The following is a 24,435-nucleotide window of genomic DNA, read 5'->3' as shown; positions in this document are numbered from 1 at the left end:
TCCCCGCCGTTGAAACAAGCTCGGAAGGCTTCTGCGACGGGGCTCTGGGACTGTTGATTGGGGAACAGAGGCAGATTCTTCTGTGCGTTGCTTTGTGCCAAGGTGCTCGATTGGAAGGAAAGGTTTGGGAACGTTCAATAGGGGAAAGCGAACCGATCCGATACGAAGGAAGGGAAGGGAAAGGGAGGGAGGATAATAAACATTCCTGGGTTCTATCTAGCCTTCCCGCCGTGCAGCAGCGATCCGAGAACGAGATGGAGGTATCGGAGACGCGTCGTGATGCTGACGTCGAGGTTGAGGTGGCCGAAATCGAAAAGTTTATCGAGGTCCCGGTTGAGCAAGAGCAACGACCGGAAGAGAAGGTGCAATTGCCACCACAGCCGCACATTTCGAAGCATATACCCCACGATTCTATGGTCACGGTTCGATTGTCGGAACCGCCGCCTGCATTACATGTCGATACCAGCGTGCAGCAGAACGAGAATAGCGAGCTTCAAAAGGAGGAATTGGACACACCAGATATTCTGCTAGAAGAGACAGACGAGAAGGGTGTCGATGAGGATAGTCCGCGGATTACGACAGTAGATCCGAATGGGAATGAAGTCCTGAGTCCCTCTGGGTCCGAATCGCCTGCTTCGCGGCAAGACGAGTTTTCACGGCGAGGGAGCGATAGCTCTGAAGCTTCAATGGAGGGCGGTGGTGTCAATTGGGAGGAGTTGGAGAAGACGGAGGAGCAGGAACCACGGAATGAGAATTCGGATGATGTGCGTATCTGCTTACAATCTTGGAGTGAATCATGCTAATCGAGTAGTCTACGGCGTTATTACTTGCACGACTCGAGCAGGAGAATAACCTGCTGGCTACGAATCCGAAATCGGGAATCACGAAAGTTACAATAGAGAGACAGCGACCGAGTCGGCAGTCGAGACCGCCTTCGATACAACAGTTGAAGAGGATGGTTAATCGTCCTACGCCTCCTGCTTTACGGTACTCTATGATACCTGCTCCTCCCATGACGGATCTCGAGTTCTATGCTGCGTTGGTACAAGATTATACCAGGACGGCACAATGTTTGCCTACACTATTGTCGAAGAAGATTCGAAGTGGTATTCCGCCTCCTCTACGAGGTGTGGTTTGGCAGAGTATGTCTGGAGCTCGAGACAATTTCCTAGAAGATCAATTCGATAGGTTATGCGGCGAGTCGAGTCCGTACGAAGGTATCATTGGGAAGGATCTCGGACGAAGCTTCCCAGGCGTAGAAATGTTCCGTGATCCAGAAGGTGACGGACAACGAATGTTGGGCAGAGTGCTGAAATGCTTCAGCTTATACGATCATAAGATTGGGTACTGTCAAGGCCTAGGCTTTCTTGTTGGCCCTCTGCTTATGCATATGGGCGACAAGCAAGCCTTTTGTGTTCTCGTCCGGTATGTATACTTCCCACCGATGGATGATAGTCACTAATGTCCGGTAGATTGATGGAACATTACGATTTACGAGCATGCTTCCTTCCAGATCTTTCAGGTCTTCATGTACGAATCTTCCAGTTCCGGCAACTTCTTAAACTACACCTACCTAAACTCTCTGCACATCTTGACCACCTCCAAATCGACCCGGCATATGTCTCTCAATGGTTTTTGTCCTTCTTCGCCGTCACATGTCCTCTGCCGATGCTATTCCGGATATACGATGTCATATTTGCAGAAGGTGCTTCCGAGACGATTATGAGGGTTGCCTTATCACTGATGAGAAAGAACGAAGAGAAGATCATGGCATGTTCGGAAATGGAAGATGCTATGCAATTACTTCTTTCACGAGTATTATGGGATGTCTATCACCAGAACGCTGACCAATTTGTGAACGATTTCGTCAGCATGACTGGAGCGGTTACAAGAGAAAGTTTGCAGGCATTGGAGGTTAGCTATAAGGAGGCTCAAATGGCCGATGCCGTCTCACCTTCAGAGAACGTCGGCTCGGTTGCGGCCCGATTTTTGGGTCGCTTATGGACTGGATCGAATTCGTCTACAAAATCTATGAACCTAAGTCCAGGATTCATTGCTCCAAATCGCCCAGTTAGCTTTCTTCGAAGAACACCTTCGAGACAAAGTATTGCTTCAACGCTCAACTCCGTCGAAGGTGGAGGATCGGACAGCTTGCTCAGCGCAACCACGGACGCCACCTCGATCTCTCGAGATTCGTCAAATACGGATGGATCGTCAGTCCGAGGCCAATCTGTCAGCTTCAACAATATGAAATCTAAGGAGGACAAGAATTTGCACGGCCAGATCGAAGATCTTCTCACGGCATTGAGCGAGTTGCAAAGAGGTCATGCTATACTTGCTACGGAATTGCAGAAGGAGAGAGAAGAGCGCGAGGAAGACAAAATTGCTGTTCGATCATTGCTTGATGGCTTGAGGAAGAAGGCGAGTGTGGAGACGGTTGAATCAGAGAAGAGTGATGACAGTGTTGAGACTGTGAAGCCAGCCCAGGATTCGGAGGAGTCAATTGAAGGACAAGGCTCTGAAACCGACGATCTCACACCTACGCCCGAAGTCACTGCTGATCAGCTTTCACGCTTGCTCGATATTGTGGAGGACCGATTCTCTGCTCCGACTGACAACCGTCGATCTTCAATGCTACAAACCAAGTCACAGCTACGGGAAGATCTTGTTCGGGCCAAGGAGCAACTCATCATCGAGACTTCCAGAGCACAAGACTTCAGCAGACAACTCTCAGAGCATCAACAAGAGATTTCGAACCTCAAGGATCAAGTCAAGGAGGGTCACACGCATATTCGGAACGCTCACCAAGAGAAGCAACGATTGGAGAGACAGATTCATGATCTCAGAACGAAGTCCAAGAGCGCAGCCACAACACCTGATGGTAGCCGAGACAATGAGTTGGAATGGCCAAAGAGGACATCAGGAAATAATGGTGGTCTTCGAGAATTCAGACTTGGCCGTACGAACTCGAACAAGTCCCAGAAATCAGCATCTGCGCCAGCAGCTCCTGTCTTCAACAAACGCACTTCGAGTCTGAACATGGGCGCCATTCAGGCAAAAGAGAACCGAGACCCGAACATGACTCCACCATCAAACGACGGCTCGCCTACAAAACAAGATGTCGACACAGATGCCCTCGTCCTAGAGCTGGTACAAGCCAAAACAGCCGAAGCAATCGCCAAACAAGAAGCAGAGGAAGCAAAGAGCAAGCTTGAAAGCCTGAAGAAGATGATGAGCATGGGCACCGCAAATAGCGAGCTAAGCAAGTTAGGCCACAAATCCAATCCAAGCCAAACAGTCGTCGAGAGATCAGTCAGCGCGCAGACGCCGCCAACAGCTACACCTACGAGTGGTGGTGGATTCTGGACGGGATGGGGAAAGAGGACTGTTTCTACGGGCGCGGAGTGAGAGGTGGGAGGAAAGAAGTGTAGATACTTTCAGAGATCGAAGGGGGAATTGGGGGTAGCTTTTGCTTGGGCGGTGGCTTGTGGCTTGTTGTGGTGTGCATGAGATTTTTGTTAGATTAAAATACCCAAAGAGAGAGAGATGGTGCAGATCAGTACAATCAGGAATGAATGAATGGAAGGTGGCTCTTATTGTCAATCAAATCATCATGGGTGTGTGTGTTTTCTGTTGTGAATCGTTCTTGGCGTTAGGATGGTGGATGGTGCGCTGAAATTACTCTGTTTTCAAGGAAAGAGTAACGGGTCCTGATGCCAAGGATGAAGTAAGTGTTTCCTACAAGAAGGTCTGTACTCTCTGACCTTAGTTGTGTTCTTCTGCTTGCGGGTGGTTGTTTTTGGACTAATCTAGATTTTGCATCTGTGGCGTCATCCACCCATCTTCGTCGAAAGTCAACGCAGCAAGCGAAGCAAAGGGACTAGAAGAAAGCTTGTCCACGGCGAAGATTGAGGTGTAATTGAGGAGGTTTTACGGATTCTGTTGTGGATAGTAAATAGGAAGTTGTTGTTTAGGTGTTTAATGCTGGGCGGCTTGTATTCCAGAACCTTTGTTGTCTGTTTGAGACATTGCGAAAGACTGATTGTAACTTGACTTTATACATCTGTGACAACTGCAACGTTCTCATAGTCCAGCTTCGTGCAAATGGGCAATGGTTAAAGAGGGCCTTCCCCCCAGCTCCTCTGTTTTGAGTCAGTGCCGGCAGTTCTATGTCTTCTTTGCGTTGTCCGCAAGGTTCGGAGATGGAGGGGAGATTCTGTGATAAGCTGGCTGGCTGTCATTCCGTTTTTGTCTTATTAAGCAGATTGGTTGTAAAATATTATCAGAGCTGTTCCATTTTGGTTCGTCGCCGTGAATTTGCTTGCTTGTCTTGATACCCGCGGATGGTAGTCCGAAAGGGGCTCGCTTAACTCGCTTACGCCGGAATGCAGCGTTTTGCAGGAAAAAGAGTTTTTGTGCTGCAGTGTTGAACGGAAGAATGGGTGTGAGTGAATAGTTGGCTTGCGGTTTGTGCTAAGCATGGTTGTTGTGTGGGTTTCGTGTGATGGAAAATTCGATTGCTTGGAAGATATTGAGTTAGATGGTTTGTGATTAGGAGCTGGAGAATGTTTGTTATTGTTGGGGTTATCTGTAGTGAATATTTTATTGGGACGTACTGCTAAGTTTCAACTTTGTATGGGAGAACCGATGGCATTGCTCGAGTGAATACGTATATATATAGTCCAAAAACGACATTACCAACATCAACAAAAACAAACTCAGCTACAACTTTTTCAAAAGAAAGAAAATTCACTATTACAACTTCAACACAGCAATACAACGAAGACCACAATTCGGAGATACTATCAAATCCCCACGACCCTTCCAAGAGAGGACAAGCGAGTTACTCTTGACCATGCCAACGTTCCCAAGGAGGTCCTGCGGCGAAAGACTGCCGTGAATGCCGTCTATAATCTCAGTTGCCAGATTGCCCCTGCAATAATTGGTGTCCGGGATAAGAGATATGCCAACCCAGGTCCACGCCATTGTAGCGAAGGCTCTACTTGAGGGCGCACCTCAAATGGGCACGGGAGGAGTGGTGTGGAATAATGGTACACAGGACAAATTCCCCAATCAATTCGCTGCCAAGGTTACGGATACAGATGAAGACCGCGTGGAATATCTCGAGATGAGCTTCTTCTACCATATGAATTGCCCAAATACTCCCCTTCGCCTACAACTATCATATCCAGAAGTTATCTTACGTCTGAAGGGTGTACCGTGAGTTTATTCGGGCATCTGTTTATGAGGAACATACCTAGCTAAGCTCTGAAACAGCCATCTTCGCCAACCAACGGCAGCATTCCGAGCACTCGCATTCTTATGGCGTCAAGCGATGCAGATAACCAAGAAACGACAGATCATGAAAGCAAACGCTTAGCCAACAGAGTATGCTCTCTAACCATTCTCCATTCATTCTGGACTTTCTACTAACTAAAAGTTCTTTTAGGTCAGAATTTCATGTCCAAGCAAATTGGTGAGAAGAAAGCTGTCCGCAAACACTACGAGATTTTCTCCGGGTCCCATGGCTACCGCTACAAGTCAATTACCAAAACCAAAACGGTTCATATGTGAAAGAGCCGGTCGTGTCGAATAGGTTGTCACCATTATCACATGTCGATTCGAAACAAGTAGCGGCTCGTTGGTAGACACTGATGAGGAGCCAGAGCAAGACGAAGAACAACCTTGGGAATCTGGATCCCAATTACAGGTTCCAATCGATATATGCAGACCATACATAGCCCTAATGCCAGGGATCGATAACAAAGATTTGAAAGCCAAACATCCTATTGGTAAGTAGATGATACCCACAAATCAGGTTTCCTAGTGTACAGGCGATCCAATAATAGTACGATGAAGACTCCGCTCATAGGCAAGAGCGTACTGCAAGAGAAGCGGAAGGAAGAAGTGCCAAGGCCATTCAGACCTATTCTTCAACCTTTCCCAGCTTGTGCCTCATATCCGAGTGAAAAAAGCCGGCCAATCGAGGACATTGGCACGTATTCAAGCACCTTCGAAACCTCCCTACATTACTCCACCAGATATGACCAGTGGATAGGAAGCTCACAAAGGAAAAAGCCAAAAGTGCAAGCGTGGACTTGTCCAGTCTCGACAATATTCAAATCCAGCCTACGAGATCACGAGCATAACAACAATAACCAACCAAGAAGTCCGGGATCTGCTCATCAGGTATGCGCCATCCATGTTCTCTCTTTACTTCGGACTTTCTGCTAACACGAAGTGCGGTTCTTGGGTCAGAGATTTTGACGCACCATTGTCGAAGAAGCCCTGGAGAGCTTTCTCCTGCAGAAAGCAACATCATGTACAGCGTTTCTCAAGAGACTACTACAGATTCGCTCCGACGAAAATTACCAAGGAGACCACGGGCAAGAAGCCGTACAAGAAGGAGATGAAGGCTACATACACATTTCCTTCCACCCACGCATACTCTGGAATGAGCAAAGCTCAACTCATAGACGAGCTGAAGCGAAAACAGGCCGCTAGGAGAGACGTTAAGGTTCATACATGGCATACTAAAGATGCCATGATGTGTGCCCTTCTGAAGGACGACGGTGTCGATGTGCCTGTTGTGTTGAGTGCTCGACCATCAAAACGAGTCAACGATGAGGCTGGGGCAGAAGATGATGGCTTAGATGGGGATGAGGAGATGCAGGATGCGGATTACGAGAGCGAGGCAGGAGATGGGGACGAGGAGATGCAAGATGCCGTTTAGAGAGCAGAAACAAAAGAGGCAATTTCAAGGAGGATGGCCATGATCAAGATGCCGGGCTGTGAGATGGGGATCCTGTTGGAGAATGCTGGACATCACCAGTCTGTACTTTAGATATTTCACAAGTCATGATCTTTCAAGACTCTGCTTAGAGCTTAGCTGGGAAAATCAAAGGCTCGTCAGAATCATCTACTTGGCATAAGGGACCTTCTTGATCTACATATTGTAGCGAAGCTCAGCTTCTCGATTTGCAGTTTCACTCATGATTCGACACTTCTCTACGTAGACTCTCACCTGAAGCATTCTGCCATGCTATCATCTCAGTGGTGCTCGAGTGAAGGAATTGTTAGCAAAATATCACATTCTGGGATTCATTCAACTTGCTTGTTGCGAAGATTTACACATTAGAACCATATTATCAATTGCAGCCTGACACGTTAGAATAGTATTAGGGAACGAGTGATTGAAATTAGGTATTTATAATTCGCGTATATAATAGGGGGGAACTTCGGATATATAGGGCAAAGGCATGATAATATGATAAGATGGAGTTCAAAACGTAGTAAATTGCTATAGAAATAGCTGCTCAGAACTATCAAAAAAGCCTCATGATAGCTTGCTCTCAGCTTTCCTTGCTCACAGAACATTTTCTGAAACTCGAGTACCCAAGCGCTCTCTCATTAGGCCAGAGGTAGCTTAACTTTTGAGAATTATAAGATTTTGCTTTTCCTCACTTCTCCTTTTTTTTTTTAATTCTCTATCACTTTTACTCTACTGAAAGCTAGTATATTCAAGCTAGTATATTCAGAGAGTTAATACATTCAGAGAGCTAATACATTCAGAAAGCTGGTGCATTCAAAGAGCAGGTGCAAGTGCAAGAGCTGGCTGAATGAGCTGAGAGAAAGTGCAGGCGATAATATCATAGTAATTTAAGACTTTTTTTGCACTTCAAATTCTTCATATCATCATACTATCATGCGTGTGCTTTTTATGTCCCAAGTTTCCCCTGTAACATAATAGAGATCTCGAAGCAATGTCTTAGAGAAAGGCAAAGAACTTTCGGAATAACAATTCATTTAGCATTTCAACTGAGAGTGTGTTGCAGGTGATGCGGTATCAGCGCTACTCGCACTATTCGCGCGGTTTGCGCGATTTGCGCAAAATGCGCAAAATGCTCGATATCTTGAGAAATGAGAGAGGGTTTAAGCGAGATAGAAATTTTGGATTGATTAAATGTATGAGCCAAAGAAAGCAGGCTTATATGAAATTACGAGAGATATGGAAGGGACAAATTCATCGGATGAGCTCTAAAACTGGTAAGTCTCAACTATCTCTTGGAATATGTTTGGTGTTGTAGGTACAAAACCTCCCATAGGCCGATATAGACCTCCTCAGCGACTTCCACTTCATTGTGACAAATGTCTTCCATCGAGGTTAAGAAGCGCTTTCCCTCCACCTCCATAACTCCAACGCCCCTTACATCCCTCAAAAACTCTTCCCAGCATCATAATTCTCCCCATTCTTCACACCAAGTCCATTCCGAATCCTATCCTCCGCATCCACAACCTTCCTCGGCAATCCATGTCCTAGACCGAAGAAGACAAAAAACGCCCACTTCCATCTAAACGGATTAATCGCAATGCAGAACGTGAACCACCAGACAAGTTCAAGATATGTGAAGAAATCGAATGCTCCTGTTGGCGCGAAGTTCTTTACAAAGCGAGTCATGTCGATCCAGCGCTCCATCCAGAAGGGTCGGGGACGTGTTAGAGGGTCGGAGAGGAACATGAGGAGGATGCGGGTGTAGATTCCAATGTGCCAGTTCCCGACGGAGCCGATTGCGTTGATATACTGTTTATAATCAGTGTTGAAGCTAGAGGAGGTAGGATAGGGGACTTACGGTGCAATTATTTGCACAAATCGACGGGTGCGTAGGAGGGAATGTTTGTAAGTACCAGTTGGGTGGGTTGTAAGGTTCTCCAAAGCTGTCTTCTGGCAAGAAACTCAAGCTTGGACGATCAAATCCAGTAGCCATCACGACCATGTCGCCCTTGATCAACCTTTCTCTTCCAGGTCCACCAGCCGGTACACCCTTTCCACGTTGGCTGAACATGATACCCTCTTCAGTGAAACCCTTGATGTCACCTCTCAACCACTCTGCCTGTCCCGAACGAATCTTATCCATGACATCCGAGTTGACCATTGGCGTTCCAGTGAACAGTCCCTTGTCAGTCGGAGCCAAATCTTCTAAGTCTCTGTAGAAGAACTTCTTCAGGAGGAATTCTGGGATAAATGAAAACGGCGTCTCGCCTCCAAAGATATTAAAGCTCAAAATGATATCAACGACCGGATTCCTGGGAATGATCCATTTATCGCTTCGAGCCAGGATGTACGTCTTAGCTGCCTCCTCATGGCTAGCAAATTCGAGAGCCTCAACAGCAGATGCACCACCACCAATGACAATCATCTTCTTGCCTTTAGCTTCTTTACCAGTGAGATCACTGCTATGGTATATCTCGCCCTTGAACTTTTCCTGTCCAGGTATGTGCGGCATTTTCGAGTCTCCGCAAGTTCCGACCGCAGCGATGATTCCATCGAATCGACCGAGAGAAGGGTTGTTGATGACCCATCGTCCTTTCTCGTCTTGATATACTTTATCGACTTTCGTATCGAACTTAGTCTTTTCCTCGAGCCCATATCTTTTCCATAGCTCAGTGATTTGGGATACGATTTGTTGTCGATTGGGGTAGCCTCCATCCCAGCGAATGGAGGGATGGAAACGATACATGATAGAATGGATCTGAAGTCCTGAGGTATTGTTCACTCTCTGCAAAATTCAATTAGCTTCACTGGATGTCATAGTACTGAAAGGAGAGATAAAACTTACGCTCCAAATTCCACCAAGCTGTTTCCTCGGTCCGGCCTCGAAAATCTGCACATCGAATCCATGACCAACACAATGACTGGCAGCAGAAACACCAGTTAATCCAGCACCGATAATAGCAATCTTAGGTCTTCCAAGCTTAGCTCCGGGGTTGGGAGGTTCAGGGGATAGAAGCTTGTCTAGAAACCATTGCATAAGCTGGTAAAGAAAAACGAAAGGGTGGAGAAGTGGGTTCTCCATTTGTGCGATATTGTGATCAGTGAGAGAAAGGAGATAGAAATTGACGAAACTATGAAAGTTTCAATCGATGGCAGAGAACGCAAGTTACAAAAAACGAATTATTGTGTTGGAAACGGAGTTTTCTCCGGCGGTTCCTGACGATGACGTCGATCCCGCAAGCGTCTTTTGCATGTGAATGTGCGAGACCTGAAACAGCTCGCAAGACTAATATGATCGAATAACAAACCTTGTTTTGAGGTCGGTACTTGGACGGTAGAGAGCAATTGGATCATTGTTGTACGAGTAATGTATAGTCAATTTTGAGCCTGGCTGAGATCAAAGAGCTACGCCGCACTTGCGGGGTTATGACCGAGAAAATTCAAGATCTCAAGGAAGAGTTGGACAACAAATAATCCAATAAGACAATTCTATATCCAAATTCCGCATAAGAATTAGAAGATCTTTTGGAAGAAAATTTCTTAACATGTAATTGGCAATCCTTAACTAGGCTAAAAGTCCGTCTACCCCCTTCCTTCCCTCGCTTAACTGACCGAGCTATCTACGACGTGGCTTTCAAAGAAAAACATCTATAGATTTTAATAAGCACTTGTGAAGGGAGAAGCCCTTGGGAGCCTGACTCTAGACTCAGGCGTGAAGAGTTTGTACCATTATTGGTATGCAGCGCTTCTATATTATCTGACAGAAGGCCCATTTCTCACATCTTCCCTCTTCATCCTTCAACATGCTTCTTCTCAACCTCATCAATCTTCGTCTCCGAAGATCCATGTACCGACCCACCAACCTTCCCCGTCTCAACATCATGCACCAAATTCCCTTGATGAGCCGCATGCGCAATCTCCGGATGCTCTTCCTTTAACCTCGCGAAATTCTTCTCCGCATCCCAGACCCAAGGTGATTTCGCCACGAACAGCAGATCCATTTCTTCGAGCGTGCGTTGATTCGATTCAGGGTACAGTGCCCAGACCATGGGAAGGGTAATTACATTACTAATAGCGAAGATGTAGAGTGTTTTCTCGCCGATGCTGTCAAACATTACGGGGCAGAGAAGTGTCTAGTCTTTGTTAGCTGTGCATGGAATGCGAGGTAAGGAACTGTTTACAAGCCATCCATTTCCAATACTCCATCCGACCACGCCCCAAGCATTGCCTTTGGCACGAACTTCCAGTGGGAAGATCTCGGCTGGATAGAGCCATGGTACAGTGAGCCATGTAGCGCCAAAGACAAAAGTGAAGATGAAGATCATGGATGCAGCTGCTGCTCCGTATTGAGAGGCTTTCGCGGCTTCACCAGCGTCCGTTGCGTTAATGCCTAGTCGCGATAGGCCTCCTGCTAGGAACATAGCTATCCCTTGGCCGATGGATCCCCAATACATTGTCCAACGGCGTCCGATACGGTCAAGTGTAAAGACGCAGATAAGTGTTGAGAACTGAATTTAGCTTTAGCATATATTTGCACCTCGGACATGTGAGTTATACCATGTAGAAGATGTTATTGAGACCTGAGATCCATTGTGATTTTTCGGTATTGAATCCTGCAATTCGGAAAATGGTCGGAGCATCTTCAATCTTCAGTATGGTATGGCTTTGAAAATTGTGCAAGACTTACAAATTGTAACCCCGGCTATTCCCACCCATTCTTGCATAATTTGAAGCCAAATGACAAGTTGCACTCTTCGGCCTGTGTGCAAATCTCCAGACCCTCTGCCCGTTAGCATCGATAAATAGGACGTTCTGTTGCCAGCCTCCTTTTCGAGTTGTGATACGCTTCGGATGTCTTGAAATTCTGCTTCTGCAAGGATCTTGTCTTCGCCTTCGTCTCCTCGTAGTCGTCCTAGGATGAATCGAGCTTCATCTTCGCGACCCACTTTTACAAGCCATCGGGGTGACTCAGGGAACCACCAGACGACGGTAAAAAGGAACAGCAAGGGGATAATTTGGAAACCAATTGGGAACCTCCAGCGAACAGGTGAAGCGCCTTGGTCAACGAATGAGAGACCGCTATCATATGTTAGAGATACAACTGAAGTTCGAGAATGAGGAACGTACAATTCGAGCCAATACGCTACGACAACACCAAAAATATTGAGAGTAAACTCAATAGCAATGAATTGTCCTCGGCCAGTATGCGGAACACTTTCGGTTGCCCAAACTGGGACAATGGCATTCAAGATGCCCGTTCCCCAACCATTTATAAGTCGCGCTACCCAGATAGATTAGTATCTTGTCATCTTTTCCAAAATTGCCAAGACTCACCAAAGATCATCCAAATGTGATTCTGTGCAGAACATTGCAAACTTGCTCCGAGAACGCCCCAAGCAGCACCTAGAGCAATAGTCTTTATCCTGCCAATCTTCTCGCCAACCCAGCCACCGACCAGAGCACCAAACAAGGTACCCAGATAATATACAGAGACAATACCGCCTTGCAATAAGCTGTTGGTGATTACTGGTGTATTTGGTGAGCCATCGATGGTCTCCACATGACCAAATCCCATCAACTCGATGTAGTCTTTGGCATTGTTAACTCCACCCATCATGCCTTGGTCATATCCAAAGAAGAAGATGGAAAGACCAGCAACACAGTTGATGGCTATGAGCAAGTTGCGTTTTTGCAAGGAATGAGCGACATTCCATTTCTTGATTTGGTTGCCCATCTTTGAAATGGCTGAGCAAGCTCCAGACAGAAATCACGATTTGGAAAGAGCACTTTGAAGGCAAAAACAGAAAGAATGGGATGATAGAAATCTATAAAAGCAAAATTTTTGACGAGACTAGTAGAGAATTGTTGCTCGTGAGAGCAAAAACACTCTCCGCACCCCAGAACCCCACAACGAGAAGTAATATGTCAAAAAATGAGCCCATCGTTCTCGGGCAACCTGCCCTGATCGCGACGGGTTACCCGAACTGGCAATAATGAAGCCGATCATCTCCTCACCAAGCTCTGTCTGCGGGGGATAGTGACGTCCGTCATCCGAGATCTCTTCACTATGAGACTGTTGGACAAGTCTTGCCTTAGATCTGGATACGCGCACGAATGAGAAAGGGAACCGTTGCTGAGGACATGGTATTAATTCCGATAAAACCCTTCAAAGACCGCTGTAAATCTTGGCAGCTTTCGGGAGACAAGTGCGGATGCATAAACGCGTGAGAGACTTATACACGCCAAAATTCAAAACACGCATGTAAACAAGACCGTTGTGGCTTGAACGGTGCCTCTATGTCTGATATATTGTGTTCCACCAAGTTTCCAAAAAGTGTTGTTCATACAAGGATGTTTTGGGTGGTGCACGTGATCTGTTCACAACCGAATGTGGAAAGGGGCAAGCCCAACCCATGCATGCATCCTTCTGAATCACAAGCAAGAGCACGAAACTGAAGATTCTGAGGACCTATGAGCGTTGAACATGCTATTCTGCTTCATCTTCAAGGATCTCTGTGGTACAAGAGCCCGATACTCGACCAGCGGGGCTTAGTCAGCCACTGTTGGAGTCCAAAATATATTACGTACCAGGAACTTGGCCCTTGACAGTTGGCCGTGCCCATACCGATAACGAATTCCAAATTTTATCTTCACAAAATTTCTCAATCTCTTCTCTCTTCGTTGCACAACATTTTCACGTATCAATTGCGTACGTTGGACTTCTCAAGACCATCAATTGTGTGCCGTTGAAAACTTTTTCAAAACTCGACCCCACCCTCGAACAAGATGGCTCGAGATGATATCGTGACCTCTGTGCGGGGTGAGATATCGCGTACTCTGGCTGTACCAGGGGCGAAAGATCGTGTGGGTGCATACGGCATGCACAACAAGACTACGGAACAATCTGCCAGTGCGGATCCTGGAACTCCTGTAGCGAAGTCCAAAGGAGGACGCAAGCCCGTTCGTTCCCCTTTCTCAGCCTGATGTTGATGTGGTGCTGACTGCTTCTTCAGATCTATACTTCACTAGAGCAAAAGAAGCAACGGAATCGTGACTCCCAAGCGGCCTTCAGGGAACGAAGAAGAGAGTACATAACAGAACTTGAGAAGATTGTTCAAGAGCAGAAGGAGAAATTGCAGACCTCTGAGGCTGCTCAAATAAGCTCAAAGGATGAATGTCTGATGTTGAAATATAAGAACTCCTTGCTCGAAAGGATACTGCTTGAGAAAGGTCAACCACATTGATAACTTGTACCATTGATGCAGGCTAACATTGGATCAGGTATCGACGTGAATGCAGAGCTGAACAGGACTCTCGAGTTCCCACCAAGACTCCCAAGCAAACGTGTGCATAGTGATGGATCATCTATGAAGAGAAAACATAGCGGCCTTGATGCGCAACACAAGTCACACAGAATGGGATCTCACTCTCGTTGCTGCTGTCATACCACTGAATCCTATGCTGGACCAAACATGGACTTTCATCCCGTCCAAGCACCAAGCCAGTCTTTTGCCAGCAGACACTCAAGACACTACTCTCCAAGCACAGCACGTGTCCACAAGCACGCGAGGATCAACCCTCAATTCTCTACACATCACCAAAGCTTCCCTCATCTCCAAGGCAAGCTTTCTCTCGGCAAGTATTCTCGTTCCCTCCCACTCTCCCACCCATCAAAGAACTTTTTGATCCTAGATTGATCCGATCCAACAGCACCCGATACGCGCGCCACTGCATCAACAGCCGGCACCCACCAACCTAGCCTCGAATTCAGTGGCCTCTTCTCCCCCATCTCAGCCTCCATCTCTCCACTCGGCAAGCTACCCCTTCCCCCTCCCCACTCGTTCATGTCCGTAGAACTCTGTTCGTCCTAGACTTAACTCGTTCGTACAGATGCCTCGTCCTCCTCCCCCTCCCACAGCGCCTCTTCTCCCCCCGAACTCCTGGTCCCCGACCACGACCACGTCAAGGCGTTGGACTTTGATTTCCATTTTGATGATGCCTCGTATGAAGAAGTACTTGGGCAGAAGACCATCGGCGCCGGCGGCTTTGATATGGATTTGGAGTTTTTGTCTTCGCTTCATGCTTGATTGCGGTAAAGCTTGATTGCGGTTTAGGGGTTGACGAATCTTCTTTGTGATATTTTATTGAGACCATGACGAATTCCGTAAGTTCTATATACACAGGTGGAGTGGACAATGGGGGAGTTGTATATACAAAATTTGTTTAGATGATGATGCGTGTGTAGTAGAGTAGATGTGGCGTGTAGCTTGCTTGGTTAGGTTTCAGAATAGTACATTTCGTTGTCTTGACTGGGTTTGAGACTTTTTGTGACCGTGTTTCTTGTTATAGAGACCTTGATTTTGGTTGGTGTATTTTCTGGAATTGAACTGGACTTTGAGACCGCGTCGCTAAAGTGGGGTAAGTATGATAAGTATGACAGACATTGTTGGGTGGTTCAGTAATTCGCGTCTATTCAGGTGTTCTTGGAGGCTAAGTAAACGTTTGAGGATGAACATCGTGGAGAGACTCAATGTCTGGTCAATCGAATGGTAACGCAGTTAGAGTAAATGTAATCAGAGCACATGCTTCTGCTATGTTGGGTAAATAATAGAGTAGTATGCGAAGATACTGGAATCAATTTGCTACATTGTCCCACTAAGTCTATGAAGGCTCTGCCCTCGAAATGTGTTGCAGGAATCTAAGCACCTGAGCTGCATGAAATCCAGTTCTGACTAGCAAGTTGATCCAATTGCTAAGCCCAACTCTGGAATTGCCCGCAGAAGAAAGAAATACATTCTGCTCTCCAAGTACAGACTGACCCATCAGTCATCATCTTCATCATCGTCAAAAGTCTCCAACTGAAACACCTTCGGTGCCTCCTCCCTCCTCTCCATCCCAGCACCACCACTAGAACTCATCCTCCTCTCCATCTCTCGTCTCCTCTCCTCATCCACTCTAGCTTTATCCACCTCTCTAGCCATATCTTCCTCCTCCGCAATCCTCTTCCTATCCGCCTCCAACTCAGCACTCTTCTCCGGATCAAACGTCCAAGGATCAACTCCCTGATCAAGCAAGACCTGGATACTAGCCAAGTTACCCCTCCTAATAGTCTCCTCCGTCGGCCACGGGACCCACATCCCCTCTCTTGCGGCATCAAAGAAGCTCCCCCATATTTGCGAGTTGGTAGCTACGCCTGTTGTGTCCGTGGTTTGCGTATCCCCTGCTACTGGTTGCGATTGATCAATATCCATCGCCGAGCTAGGCGCTGCCTGGGATTGCGTGGCTTGCGTTTGTTCTCCGCTGATAACGCCGTTTGTAGCTACCACGGGAGTCGTCGTCCCATTTGTTTGTGTCTGCGATTGTGGCTCTTTGGGGGTATTGTCTCCGGCATCGCCAGATGTTGCTTGGTGGTCCGTCTGCCGAGTTGTAGGTGGGAGAGTGAATTTGCTGATGCGGCGGGCGTATGATAGAAGTTCGGTGGTAGTTACAGGGTTTGTGTTTGTAGGAAATGAAGAGGCGGGTGTTGCGATGAGGTCGCGTCGGGTGGTGACAAGGAGGGTCAACGTCTCGCGGATTTGGGTATCAAGGGCGCTGGATGTCGCGCGAAGGGCCAGGAGCTTCGAATGATTGTTTTGATGGGTGGTTACTTTGCGCTGGTTAGTAGGGTCATGGGCCATTCATGGGAGAAGCTCACATTGCTCTAAGCCTTGGCTAAGCTCTGCGTCCGCGGTGACAAGATCATTGGCAAGAGATGGGTTCGGATTGTAGGTTGAAATCGAGTTGATCAGAGTTGCCAAAGCTTTTTCCACGCGCTCGAAGTGCTTGTCAATAATGGCATCCATGGGTTTGCAGATGTTCTGAGCTGTAGTTGTCCAGGTCAACAAGAACGCTGAATCGCGAAATGAACTGGCGAGGCTTAGCGTGATTTCCAATTGCTCCCCTGTCTCAAGACGCCATCACGTGTATGTACTATCATGTTAAGGTTACACATTTGTGCAAGAGAGACTCGATCAAAGATTATATCATCTTACGAGTTGAACTCTCGGTGTAATTTGGTGTGAGAATCATTTGTCTTGAAGCTCTGCCCTCTCCGCTGACCGTGGATTCTACGTCCCTCTCCACTACTGCTTGCTCATGCAAGGGATAGTGTCCAGCTAATTTAACAGACTTTAATGAAAGTGTTTTTTTTTTTTGATTATGGACATTAGCCAATACTATACGAAGCACACGTGTCATATCTCGATTTGAAACCATACGGTTTGTCAAAAGGAACACCTCTCATTGCTCTATAACCTCTCTTGATGCTCAGAACTCCCAATTTAAGTCAAGAACCAACAATTATCTCTCCCAGTATCCTAAGATCTAGATTTAGCTCTAACTACTTTCACTGACCATCTTTAAAGTCTCCATCAGACACCTCATCCTGATCCTAAGCCACCATGCCCTCTACACCAACTCCTCAACCTCGATATCAAGCAGTGAAAGGTCTATACAACTCTTCTTGAATCGTCGCCAACTTCGAAACCACCGCCTTATCCTCGTTCAACCCATAAAGATCCTGAAAATTCGAAATAATTGGATGCCACTTATCAGGGTCAACCCGATTCTCGTGCCCCTCCAGCTTCAGACTTTCCTCAACATGGACCCGCAGAATCTTGAGCTCAATGGCAAGAATAGCACCTGAAAGATCCGATACATCTTGCATCATCTTATGCACACCAGCCAACTCAGACTCCATCTGCACCGGACACTCCTTGATGCCGGGGGGAGTGACCAAATCTGACGTTGTAGGAGTCAGGCCAGAAACTCCGAACTTGTCTTTGACGTGACGATACCCGCGAGTCAACTTGCTAGGGTTGACAATCTCGGTCCCGGTGGTGTGGGAAAGAGCATTGATGTTAGCTCCCATGGAGTCAGTGGCTAGGTTGAGGACGCATTGCTTGGTGCGTAGGAGATTCTCGGTGGTTTTGGAGGAGGCGTCGAGTCCGATCATGCAGCGGTGACCGAGCCACCAGGCTGAGGACATGGGGGCAATGTTTGGGGTGCCGTCTTCGTTTTCGGTCGTGATGAGGACGACGATGCTTCCCCAGTAGAGGATTGCGGGAGAGATGGTTGTATGCATCGTGGTTGAAGTGCTTTGGTAATTTGGTGTCCTGGGATTGAGAATGGGTATGGAAGTAAGACTCTGAAGGCTCTTGTGTACGATTATTGTTATTGAAAGCAGCACTCGAGAGTACTTATATACATGTTGAGACTTCTCATGATGGAGGGAGAATGTCGAGCTTTTCCGCTCAGATATGAATTATAACATCAACCACATATGTGATTGTTCACTTGAAGATCCAAGCTCACAGATCTTGCTTTGAAAGTATCCAAGAAGTACCCAGACAAGCATGAAGTTATCTACCGAAATGTGTTTGGAAGCGAATACGCCCCCTGCGAGAAACTGCTGTGCAATTCGTTTTCGCGATCTGATTGGCCACTTTGCGATCAAGTCCCACAATGAGCAGAAGAGATTGTTATTGCTGAGCAACAACATTTGCTACTTTCAAATCAAGAGACTTCCTGACCGCAACATCTCCGAGATTGATAAGAAGAAGCTTTTCCGTGGACCTTCAATACATATTGTTGGCAGCCAAAGGAAAGGAAGCAGGATACAGCAAAGATTTGATATCACTGACATCTCTCGCGATGCACGGATCAAGTCGTTGGGTGGCACCGTGGCAGGATCTTCCCATGACGATATTCTGGAGCAGTACATCAATATACTGATTGATGAAGGTTATTGCAAAGACTTCTCTGCGTTTCTGGTCTTATAAGAGAAGAAGAGAACTCGATGATGTTAAAATGCTTGGAAGCACCATAGACTTTCACACGAAAGCACCCGTCCTTTCGAGCTCGCAAAAACAACCGAAATGTGAAGTAATTAGTCTTATCATATCACTAGTTCCTTATCTTCACATCTCGCCCCCTTTTTGACCAAGATTGAATGTTTTCATCAAGGGCCGCGCCTCGAATGTGCATTTCCAGACCGTATTCGTCTAATTGACCGTCGCAATTCCTAAATTACTGCTGTCGATTGGCACCAGAACACGGTGCGGCTGAAGAGCCCCCAAGAGGTGCCAACGGACGTGCATAAGCACTAACCCACTTCCTTGGGTTTGGATTGTAGATGGCCGTGGGTGCTAGTATCGAATACACGTACTTATTAGATATGGGGTCTCCTACTTTTGATTTTGATTCTACCGTACCTTCTTTCGTTCTGGCTTGCTCTTGTTCTATTGTGCGATTTCTGCTGGTCGATTTTCTATTGCATTTTCCATCGGTATGGGGCAATCACCCACGAAAATAACCAAGCAATGGGCAGATGGCCCTTTTCAGCTTCTCGAGACTCCTCGAAAGCTTCGTAACGTATGGCGTATTATTTCCATGACGTACATTCTCTCACAAGACATAGATCACAAACCTGAAGACAGAGCCAGGATCCATGAATGCAGCAACAGAGATGTGCTTGATACACAACGTCTTCATTCGCATCATAAACTGTATCTACCTGCAAGCACGGAATGTCAAGAATGACAAGGATGTCGCCGACTTTGCAATCTTCATGCACGCCTTGTGTGTCACAATCCACGAACATCATGGCAATGAAGAGAAGTACTTCTTTCCTTGGATGGAGAAAACGATTGGGGTGGAAGGATTCATGGAGAAGAATGTAGATCAACATCATGCTTTTAATCCTGGGCTGGATAAGTTTGAGGCGTATGTTGATGCGTTGATGGCGAAGAAGGAAAAGTACGATGGAGAGAAGGTCATTGCGTTGATCGATGGATTTGGGACGACATTGACAGATCATTTGAAGGATGAGGTTCAGACTTTTGTCGATCTGGCTCAGTATGAGAGTAAGATTGATTGGAAAGTCTGGAACAAGATGTTACAAGATATCGCATTAAAGACCGCGGATGTGGTGAGTTTTCCGCAAACCTGTTCGGTTTTGAGGAACTGACTCTTGTCGAAGAACTATGAAATTCCAGTAGTAATAACGAACTTCGATGTTCCATTCGAGGAACCGTACCATCAAGCTGTTTGGCCTGCCATCCCGTGGCATGTCTCGTTGATATTTCGATGGATATATATTCCCAGACATAAGGGTGCTTGGAGGTTCTCGTGCTGCGATACACACGGGTATCCAAAGGAATTGGAGTTTGTTGATTAGCGGTCTAATGATACTTGGCCTTTGAAGGGAACAATGTGTGCGTCGGAGAAAGGCATGGCGTCAAGCGTCCTGCCACTTGTATGTATAGTAGTATAGTAGTATAGTGCTGGGTCAAGAGCATCTGTCTACCTTTCTTGGTACTTTCTAGGCAATTATATCTTTGACTGGTGCTTGGTACGTGGACGAGGACGAGGACGAGGACGAAGACCAATAACCTTATCTGCTTATTGTTGCTCGAGGAGGTAAAACGAGATTCGGGAAAATTCTTAGGATGATTAACTTCCTTCTTTGATGACAGAAATATTAATGTCTAGCTCTTGAAGTAGCATTGATCTTAATTCACTCGTCCAAATGACAGCATTTCTCAACAGGGATCTCCTCTCTTGTCATTCGTATTGCGGCTCTTCTCCAAGACCCCGATCGCCACTAAGCTAAGAGATGGCTTGGCGGGGTCCCCATGCAACCTCTGACCAAGACCTGTCCAAGATGATATCCTGCATAACATCTAAAACATCATACAACAGCCCTACACGAAGATCTCGAGATCTCTCGGTATTTCAGAACAAAATGGATGAGATGAACACAATGTTTCATTGGCAGGGAAGATGGCCAGACCTCATAGCCGCCCAGCTGCATTTTGCACAGCCCCAATGCCCAGCCTAACCGAAAGGAGCAACACCCCGCTTGCTTCAATGAGCACCAACACTGCCATTCCCAAGCACAGCACAAACTCTGGCGGGGAGCCTGTTCGCCTCACTCCACTTCATGACATAGCGACGGCGAGAATCTTCCACCTGGACGACCAAAAACGCAGCCTGCTCGGCCCAGAGATTGACCTGACTGCGACTTCAAGCTGCTCCCTCTTTGCGACAGGACCATTGCGACTGAGGCATCTCCCGGGAAAGGTGTGACGACGTGTTTGCGCGATCCCCCAACTGTCTTAGCCACGACGACCTCCGTCTTCTTGATCCGCTGATTTGTTTGTACCTGTATCGTCTTCGATTGAAGCCTCGAGATTCATAGGAAAGTGGCAGAGAGAATAGAAGCATAGATTGTTCCTAGTAGGCTCTAGGCTCACAGTCGAATCGAGAGACAGTTGCTAACAGCCGTGTCGTGTGCAGGTTTCATTGAGCCTCCCGAATACACCGACGAAACGATTGCAAAGCAAAGACAGATTGTGACAAAGCGGAAAGGAATAGAGCCGTACGAATATCATCATTCTATTCAGAGAACCAGGTTGACGGTGTTTGAGAAAGGTCATCCTGAATTGTTGAATTCTAAGATTAAGACGATCGGAGCACTAGCGATCATCTGTATGTGGAGTTGAAGACAATCATTCGCGCGCGTGAAAATGAGGCTGACTCTTCGGGTATCGCAGGAACTATTATCCTGCCCATCACAATCAAATTGCTGGCATATCCCGAAACCGATAGAATCAAGGCTCTCCGGTCGACCACAAGCAACCACCCTCGAGTAGTTTTGGAGTGATAGTCAAGATGGGAAAATCGTAAGCAAGAATGCTAGAAGCCTGGTACTAGGCCAAGGCTATGCGAACGCGGGGTTGACAAAGGACAACAGGCAATCAAAGCTTTCGCAAGAGCAACTCAACGAGTTACAGCGCTCAACCCATTTCGACAAGAAGGAGTTGCAGCAATGGTATAAAGGTAGGGATACACTCTAGACAGCGATATCTCGTGCTAAGCAGGCTGCGCAGGCTTCTTGAAGGATTGTCCTTCGGGAATGCTCACCAAGGAGGAATTTCAAAAGATCTACCGGCAATTCTTCCCTTTCGGAGACCCCTCATCCTTTGCCGATTACGTCTTCAATGTCTTCGATAGCGATAAGTCAGGCTCGATCGATTTCAAGGAGTTCATTTGCGCATTGAGCGTTACCAGCAGAGGAAAGATGGAAGATAAGTTGGATTGGGCATTCCAACTCTATGACATCGATGGCGATGGAAAGATAAGCTATGATGAGATGCTGGCAATTGTTGAGGCTATTTACAAGATGGTATGTAAACCAGTGAGGCTCAATAGCGGCACGTGCCGCATGTCTCTTGCAGTTTCTCAATCAAAAGGAGGCCAAGTACTAACGTTCATCAAGGTCGGATCCATGGTCAAGCTCCCCGCCGACGAAGACACACCAGAGAAGCGTGTCAAGAAGATCTTCCGAATGATGGACAAAGACGAGAACGGCAGTCTAGACATGGAGGAGTTCAAGGAAGGCAGCAAGCGGGATGAGACCATCGTATCTGCTCTGTCTCTCTACGATGGCCTGGTTTGAGTTTTCTATTGGCGTTTTTTATCTGCAGAGCGTGGGCTCATGTGTATTATGGTTGCGATGCGATGCGATGAGTTGACGAACTGATTCCATTTTTCACGCTGGGCGGATGTGCAAAATCCTAGATCACTGCTTTCGGAGAATGGATCACATATGAATGAAGAACATGCAACTCAAAGGGTCTGTCTGCATTGTTTGTCTGGCAGCGCTCGATTCCCTTGCATTCAAGTCATTTACCTGGTTACAACAGGAGACAGTTTAATACTGGCTCGGTTGATGTTATTCACCAAAATGTCAGTGGCTTGGTGGCTGTCTATTCTATCCCAAATGTCCTACGTCGGGTGGACAGACGCAGTGCCTCGCATCTCAGGGCGGCGGCCAGGGCCAGTAGTAAGGCTCTGGTGACAGTGCTTCGGTTGCATATGCACAACGAAGAACACGGGCAAATCTCATTCGTCAGGTATTTGTATTGCAGCTCAACTGCATGCTGAATACCACATCAACGGGCTTCGTACTCGTCTAGAATAAGCACCAAGTGCAGCTGCAGACCAATTGGTCTGCTGAGGTTATCTCTCTCATTCCCCATGTACCCATAAATTCCCTCAACATCCCCAGGTCTCATCTCTATCACAGCCTCGCGATTCTCAATCTTTAATACCTCCAGTCTAAAGGTCTGTGCTAGAAGCAAGAAGATATGTCAGGACTAGAAGCAATCCCAATCGCAGCACTGGTATGCGCCATCATCAGCGCCTTCACCGGAAGCGCCAATCTCCTCAAAAGAGTTCCGCGAGACAAGCGTCTCAAGTATCACCACGTAGGCAAATCCCTCGATCACGGCTCAGAAAAAGTCCAAAATGACTTCAATCGCTACGTTTCTCGACTAGGACGAAGATTCGAGAGAGGTGATGGTAAGGCTGTAACTCCATTGCTAGCACCTCCCTATCATTGACACGAGAAACTCAGAACAAGCAAGACAAGAACTCCGCAATGTAGCCTTCATGCTACAATCCAACCTCCTGAAATCCGTGTACCACGTCCTGGACGGCAGGAACGCCGCGTTCGGGGACGTACACGAATTATCTGAACAAGGGCGCCGGGACGCTGTCTGGGCGCTCGGGTCGCAGTATCAGAGGATTTTGAGCGCTGCTCCGTTCGCGAGGGCGTTGCAGGATGGGTATGAGATGGCTACTAGACGACCGGTCGAGTATTCGCAGAGAGAGGCGTTGCCGCCGCAAGTTGAGGAGCGGGTAGTTGTGCGGAGGCGAGCGAGAGAGCCGGAGTATACGGTTGTGGAGAGTAGGGGACGACCTTCTTATTATGAGGTTGAGAGACCGGGGAGGTGGGAGGTGGTTGAGGAACGGGCGTTTGATTCTTATGATAGTAGGCATAGTACTACGGGATGGCGCCCTCGATCACGGTCTCGTTCGAGGAGGAGGAGCTCGAGTCGTTCTAGGTATTCTGTTTACTAGATTTTGTTTAGGAAAGAGGAACTACTTTCCCTCTGTCAGCATTCATGACTTTGATCTGCGTTTTGTATTTCTGGTTTGCAGCTCGATTGAGTCACCAGCCACTATGCAAGTATAGTTTGGTGAATAGCGATTCTGGATATCAAGACGGGGATAGGGGTGATATGCAGCAAAAGTAAGCACACTAAGCCAGCACTACAAGGACCAAAATGGGGAGTGTACCTGCCCCATATAAGCATATGTATGGAACCACGACGGGGCTCTTGGAAGTGAGAGTGAAGCGGTCCTAATGCCATTCAGTGAAAATAAAATAAAGATTTTACTATCTACGGAAACTTGAGACCTTCGCCCTTGCACCATCGTGAAAGTGAAGTCCTCTACGCTAGGTCCAATCCCTCGTTCAAATATTCTTGCAGCCACACCTGAACTCCAACCTCAGTTATCCAATCAACCAAATATCGAAATAGATAAAACCGAGACGGGAAACGATACCTGATATACCTGCGACGCTTTTGCGTACTAAAAATAATCGAAATCATTTAATGTTTGTGGTGGGAAAAGACTTTCTTCAACGAGGCTGGCTGTGAAGAGAATTCTTAATGCGATGTGCAACAAAGCTCTCAGAGCATTCACGTGAACAGACGCTCGATATTCCGTGGATGGAGGGAGATTGGAGTGGCATCCTTAAGAAACATTGGCTT

The 24,435-nt window shown here is 47.0% G+C and overlaps 10 protein-coding genes across 10 annotated transcripts; 6 read left to right on the top strand and 4 right to left on the bottom strand.

Annotated features, from left to right (window-relative positions):
* Positions 1-413: 413 nt before the first annotated feature.
* On the top strand, positions 414-3,408 carry LY89DRAFT_585023 (uncharacterized protein; the record flags this gene model as incomplete). Its single annotated transcript, XM_018209302.1, has 3 exons — positions 414-764; positions 812-1,425; positions 1,473-3,408. 3 exons carry the CDS (start codon positions 414-416, stop codon positions 3,406-3,408), a joined length of 2,901 nt encoding a protein of 966 aa, XP_018071359.1.
* Positions 3,409-4,963: 1,555 nt separating this feature from the next.
* On the top strand, positions 4,964-6,733 carry LY89DRAFT_669437 (uncharacterized protein; the record flags this gene model as incomplete). Its single annotated transcript, XM_018213098.1, has 4 exons — positions 4,964-5,220; positions 5,450-5,476; positions 5,850-6,189; positions 6,329-6,733. The coding sequence occupies 4 exons, from the start codon at positions 4,964-4,966 to the stop codon at positions 6,731-6,733; spliced, it is 1,029 nt and encodes a 342-aa protein (XP_018071358.1).
* Positions 6,734-8,215: 1,482 nt separating this feature from the next.
* Positions 8,216-10,087, bottom strand: LY89DRAFT_646098 (FAD/NAD(P)-binding domain-containing protein; the record flags this gene model as incomplete). The annotated part of the gene is made up of 3 exons (XM_018211909.1): positions 9,618-10,087; positions 8,631-9,557; positions 8,216-8,581 (listed from the first exon to the last, which is right to left on the bottom strand). The coding sequence occupies exons 1-3, from the start codon at positions 9,852-9,854 to the stop codon at positions 8,216-8,218; spliced, it is 1,530 nt and encodes a 509-aa protein (XP_018071357.1). The 5' UTR covers positions 9,855-10,087.
* A 383-nt stretch (positions 10,088-10,470) lies between these two features.
* LY89DRAFT_616714 (sugar transporter family protein) lies at positions 10,471-12,637 on the bottom strand. The gene is made up of 6 exons (XM_018210775.1): positions 12,107-12,637; positions 11,900-12,053; positions 11,460-11,851; positions 11,330-11,412; positions 10,954-11,280; positions 10,471-10,905 (listed from the first exon to the last, which is right to left on the bottom strand). The coding sequence occupies exons 1-6, from the start codon at positions 12,504-12,506 to the stop codon at positions 10,564-10,566; spliced, it is 1,698 nt and encodes a 565-aa protein (XP_018071356.1). The 5' UTR covers positions 12,507-12,637; the 3' UTR covers positions 10,471-10,563.
* Positions 12,638-13,392: 755 nt separating this feature from the next.
* On the top strand, positions 13,393-15,086 carry LY89DRAFT_782227 (uncharacterized protein). The gene is made up of 4 exons (XM_018222560.1): positions 13,393-13,732; positions 13,786-14,002; positions 14,054-14,407; positions 14,483-15,086. Exons 1-4 carry the CDS (start codon positions 13,559-13,561, stop codon positions 14,641-14,643), a joined length of 906 nt encoding a protein of 301 aa, XP_018071355.1. The 5' UTR covers positions 13,393-13,558; the 3' UTR covers positions 14,644-15,086.
* Positions 15,087-15,391: 305 nt separating this feature from the next.
* On the bottom strand, positions 15,392-16,712 carry LY89DRAFT_707382 (uncharacterized protein). The gene is made up of 2 exons (XM_018217603.1): positions 16,467-16,712; positions 15,392-16,418 (listed from the first exon to the last, which is right to left on the bottom strand). The coding sequence occupies exons 1-2, from the start codon at positions 16,612-16,614 to the stop codon at positions 15,595-15,597; spliced, it is 972 nt and encodes a 323-aa protein (XP_018071354.1). The 5' UTR covers positions 16,615-16,712; the 3' UTR covers positions 15,392-15,594.
* Positions 16,713-17,048: 336 nt separating this feature from the next.
* Positions 17,049-18,152, bottom strand: LY89DRAFT_684987 (uncharacterized protein). The gene has a single exon (XM_018214996.1). It carries the CDS (start codon positions 17,892-17,894, stop codon positions 17,244-17,246), a length of 651 nt encoding a protein of 216 aa, XP_018071353.1. The 5' UTR covers positions 17,895-18,152; the 3' UTR covers positions 17,049-17,243.
* A 608-nt stretch (positions 18,153-18,760) lies between these two features.
* Positions 18,761-20,205, top strand: LY89DRAFT_718704 (uncharacterized protein). The gene is made up of 3 exons (XM_018218435.1): positions 18,761-19,183; positions 19,230-19,739; positions 19,791-20,205. Exons 1-3 carry the CDS (start codon positions 19,100-19,102, stop codon positions 19,986-19,988), a joined length of 792 nt encoding a protein of 263 aa, XP_018071352.1. The 5' UTR covers positions 18,761-19,099; the 3' UTR covers positions 19,989-20,205.
* Positions 20,206-21,484: 1,279 nt separating this feature from the next.
* On the top strand, positions 21,485-22,271 carry LY89DRAFT_733989 (EF-hand; the record flags this gene model as incomplete). Its single annotated transcript, XM_018219863.1, has 4 exons — positions 21,485-21,495; positions 21,567-21,652; positions 21,703-21,998; positions 22,092-22,271. 4 exons carry the CDS (start codon positions 21,485-21,487, stop codon positions 22,269-22,271), a joined length of 573 nt encoding a protein of 190 aa, XP_018071351.1.
* A 545-nt stretch (positions 22,272-22,816) lies between these two features.
* LY89DRAFT_782222 (uncharacterized protein) lies at positions 22,817-23,967 on the top strand. The gene is made up of 2 exons (XM_018222559.1): positions 22,817-23,176; positions 23,232-23,967. Exons 1-2 carry the CDS (start codon positions 22,963-22,965, stop codon positions 23,735-23,737), a joined length of 720 nt encoding a protein of 239 aa, XP_018071350.1. The 5' UTR covers positions 22,817-22,962; the 3' UTR covers positions 23,738-23,967.
* The last annotated feature ends 468 nt before the right edge of the window (positions 23,968-24,435 follow it).

This window comes from Mollisia scopiformis, assembly GCF_001500285.1.
Source record: "Mollisia scopiformis unplaced genomic scaffold LY89scaffold_12, whole genome shotgun sequence".
Lineage (NCBI taxonomy): Eukaryota > Fungi > Ascomycota > Leotiomycetes > Helotiales > Mollisiaceae > Mollisia > Mollisia scopiformis.
This window is presented reverse-complemented; position numbering and strand designations above follow the sequence as displayed.

Coding starts and splice junctions, on each gene's coding strand:
- LY89DRAFT_616714 (XM_018210775.1), bottom strand. CDS start 12,506: ATGGGCAACCAAATCAAGAAATGGAATGTCGCTCATTCCTTGCAAAAA. Junction 11,852..11,899: donor GTAGCGTATTGGCTCGAATT/GTACGTTCCTCA, acceptor AACATATGATAG/CGGTCTCTCATTCGTTGACC. Junction 10,906..10,953: donor GTATTGGAAATGGATGGCTT/GTAAACAGTTCC, acceptor AACAAAGACTAG/ACACTTCTCTGCCCCGTAAT.
- LY89DRAFT_782227 (XM_018222560.1), top strand. CDS start 13,559: ATGGCTCGAGATGATATCGTGACCTCTGTGCGGGGTGAGATATCGCGT. Junction 13,733..13,785: donor CCAAAGGAGGACGCAAGCCC/GTTCGTTCCCCT, acceptor CTGCTTCTTCAG/ATCTATACTTCACTAGAGCA. Junction 14,408..14,482: donor CCAAGGCAAGCTTTCTCTCG/GCAAGTATTCTC, acceptor CCGATCCAACAG/CACCCGATACGCGCGCCACT.
- LY89DRAFT_707382 (XM_018217603.1), bottom strand. CDS start 16,614: ATGGATGCCATTATTGACAAGCACTTCGAGCGCGTGGAAAAAGCTTTG. Junction 16,419..16,466: donor TAGCCAAGGCTTAGAGCAAT/GTGAGCTTCTCC, acceptor ACCAGCGCAAAG/TAACCACCCATCAAAACAAT.
- LY89DRAFT_684987 (XM_018214996.1), bottom strand. CDS start 17,894: ATGCATACAACCATCTCTCCCGCAATCCTCTACTGGGGAAGCATCGTC.
- LY89DRAFT_718704 (XM_018218435.1), top strand. CDS start 19,100: ATGGGGCAATCACCCACGAAAATAACCAAGCAATGGGCAGATGGCCCT. Junction 19,184..19,229: donor CTCCTCGAAAGCTTCGTAAC/GTATGGCGTATT, acceptor CACAAGACATAG/ATCACAAACCTGAAGACAGA. Junction 19,740..19,790: donor CATTAAAGACCGCGGATGTG/GTGAGTTTTCCG, acceptor CTCTTGTCGAAG/AACTATGAAATTCCAGTAGT.
- LY89DRAFT_782222 (XM_018222559.1), top strand. CDS start 22,963: ATGTCAGGACTAGAAGCAATCCCAATCGCAGCACTGGTATGCGCCATC. Junction 23,177..23,231: donor AAGATTCGAGAGAGGTGATG/GTAAGGCTGTAA, acceptor CGAGAAACTCAG/AACAAGCAAGACAAGAACTC.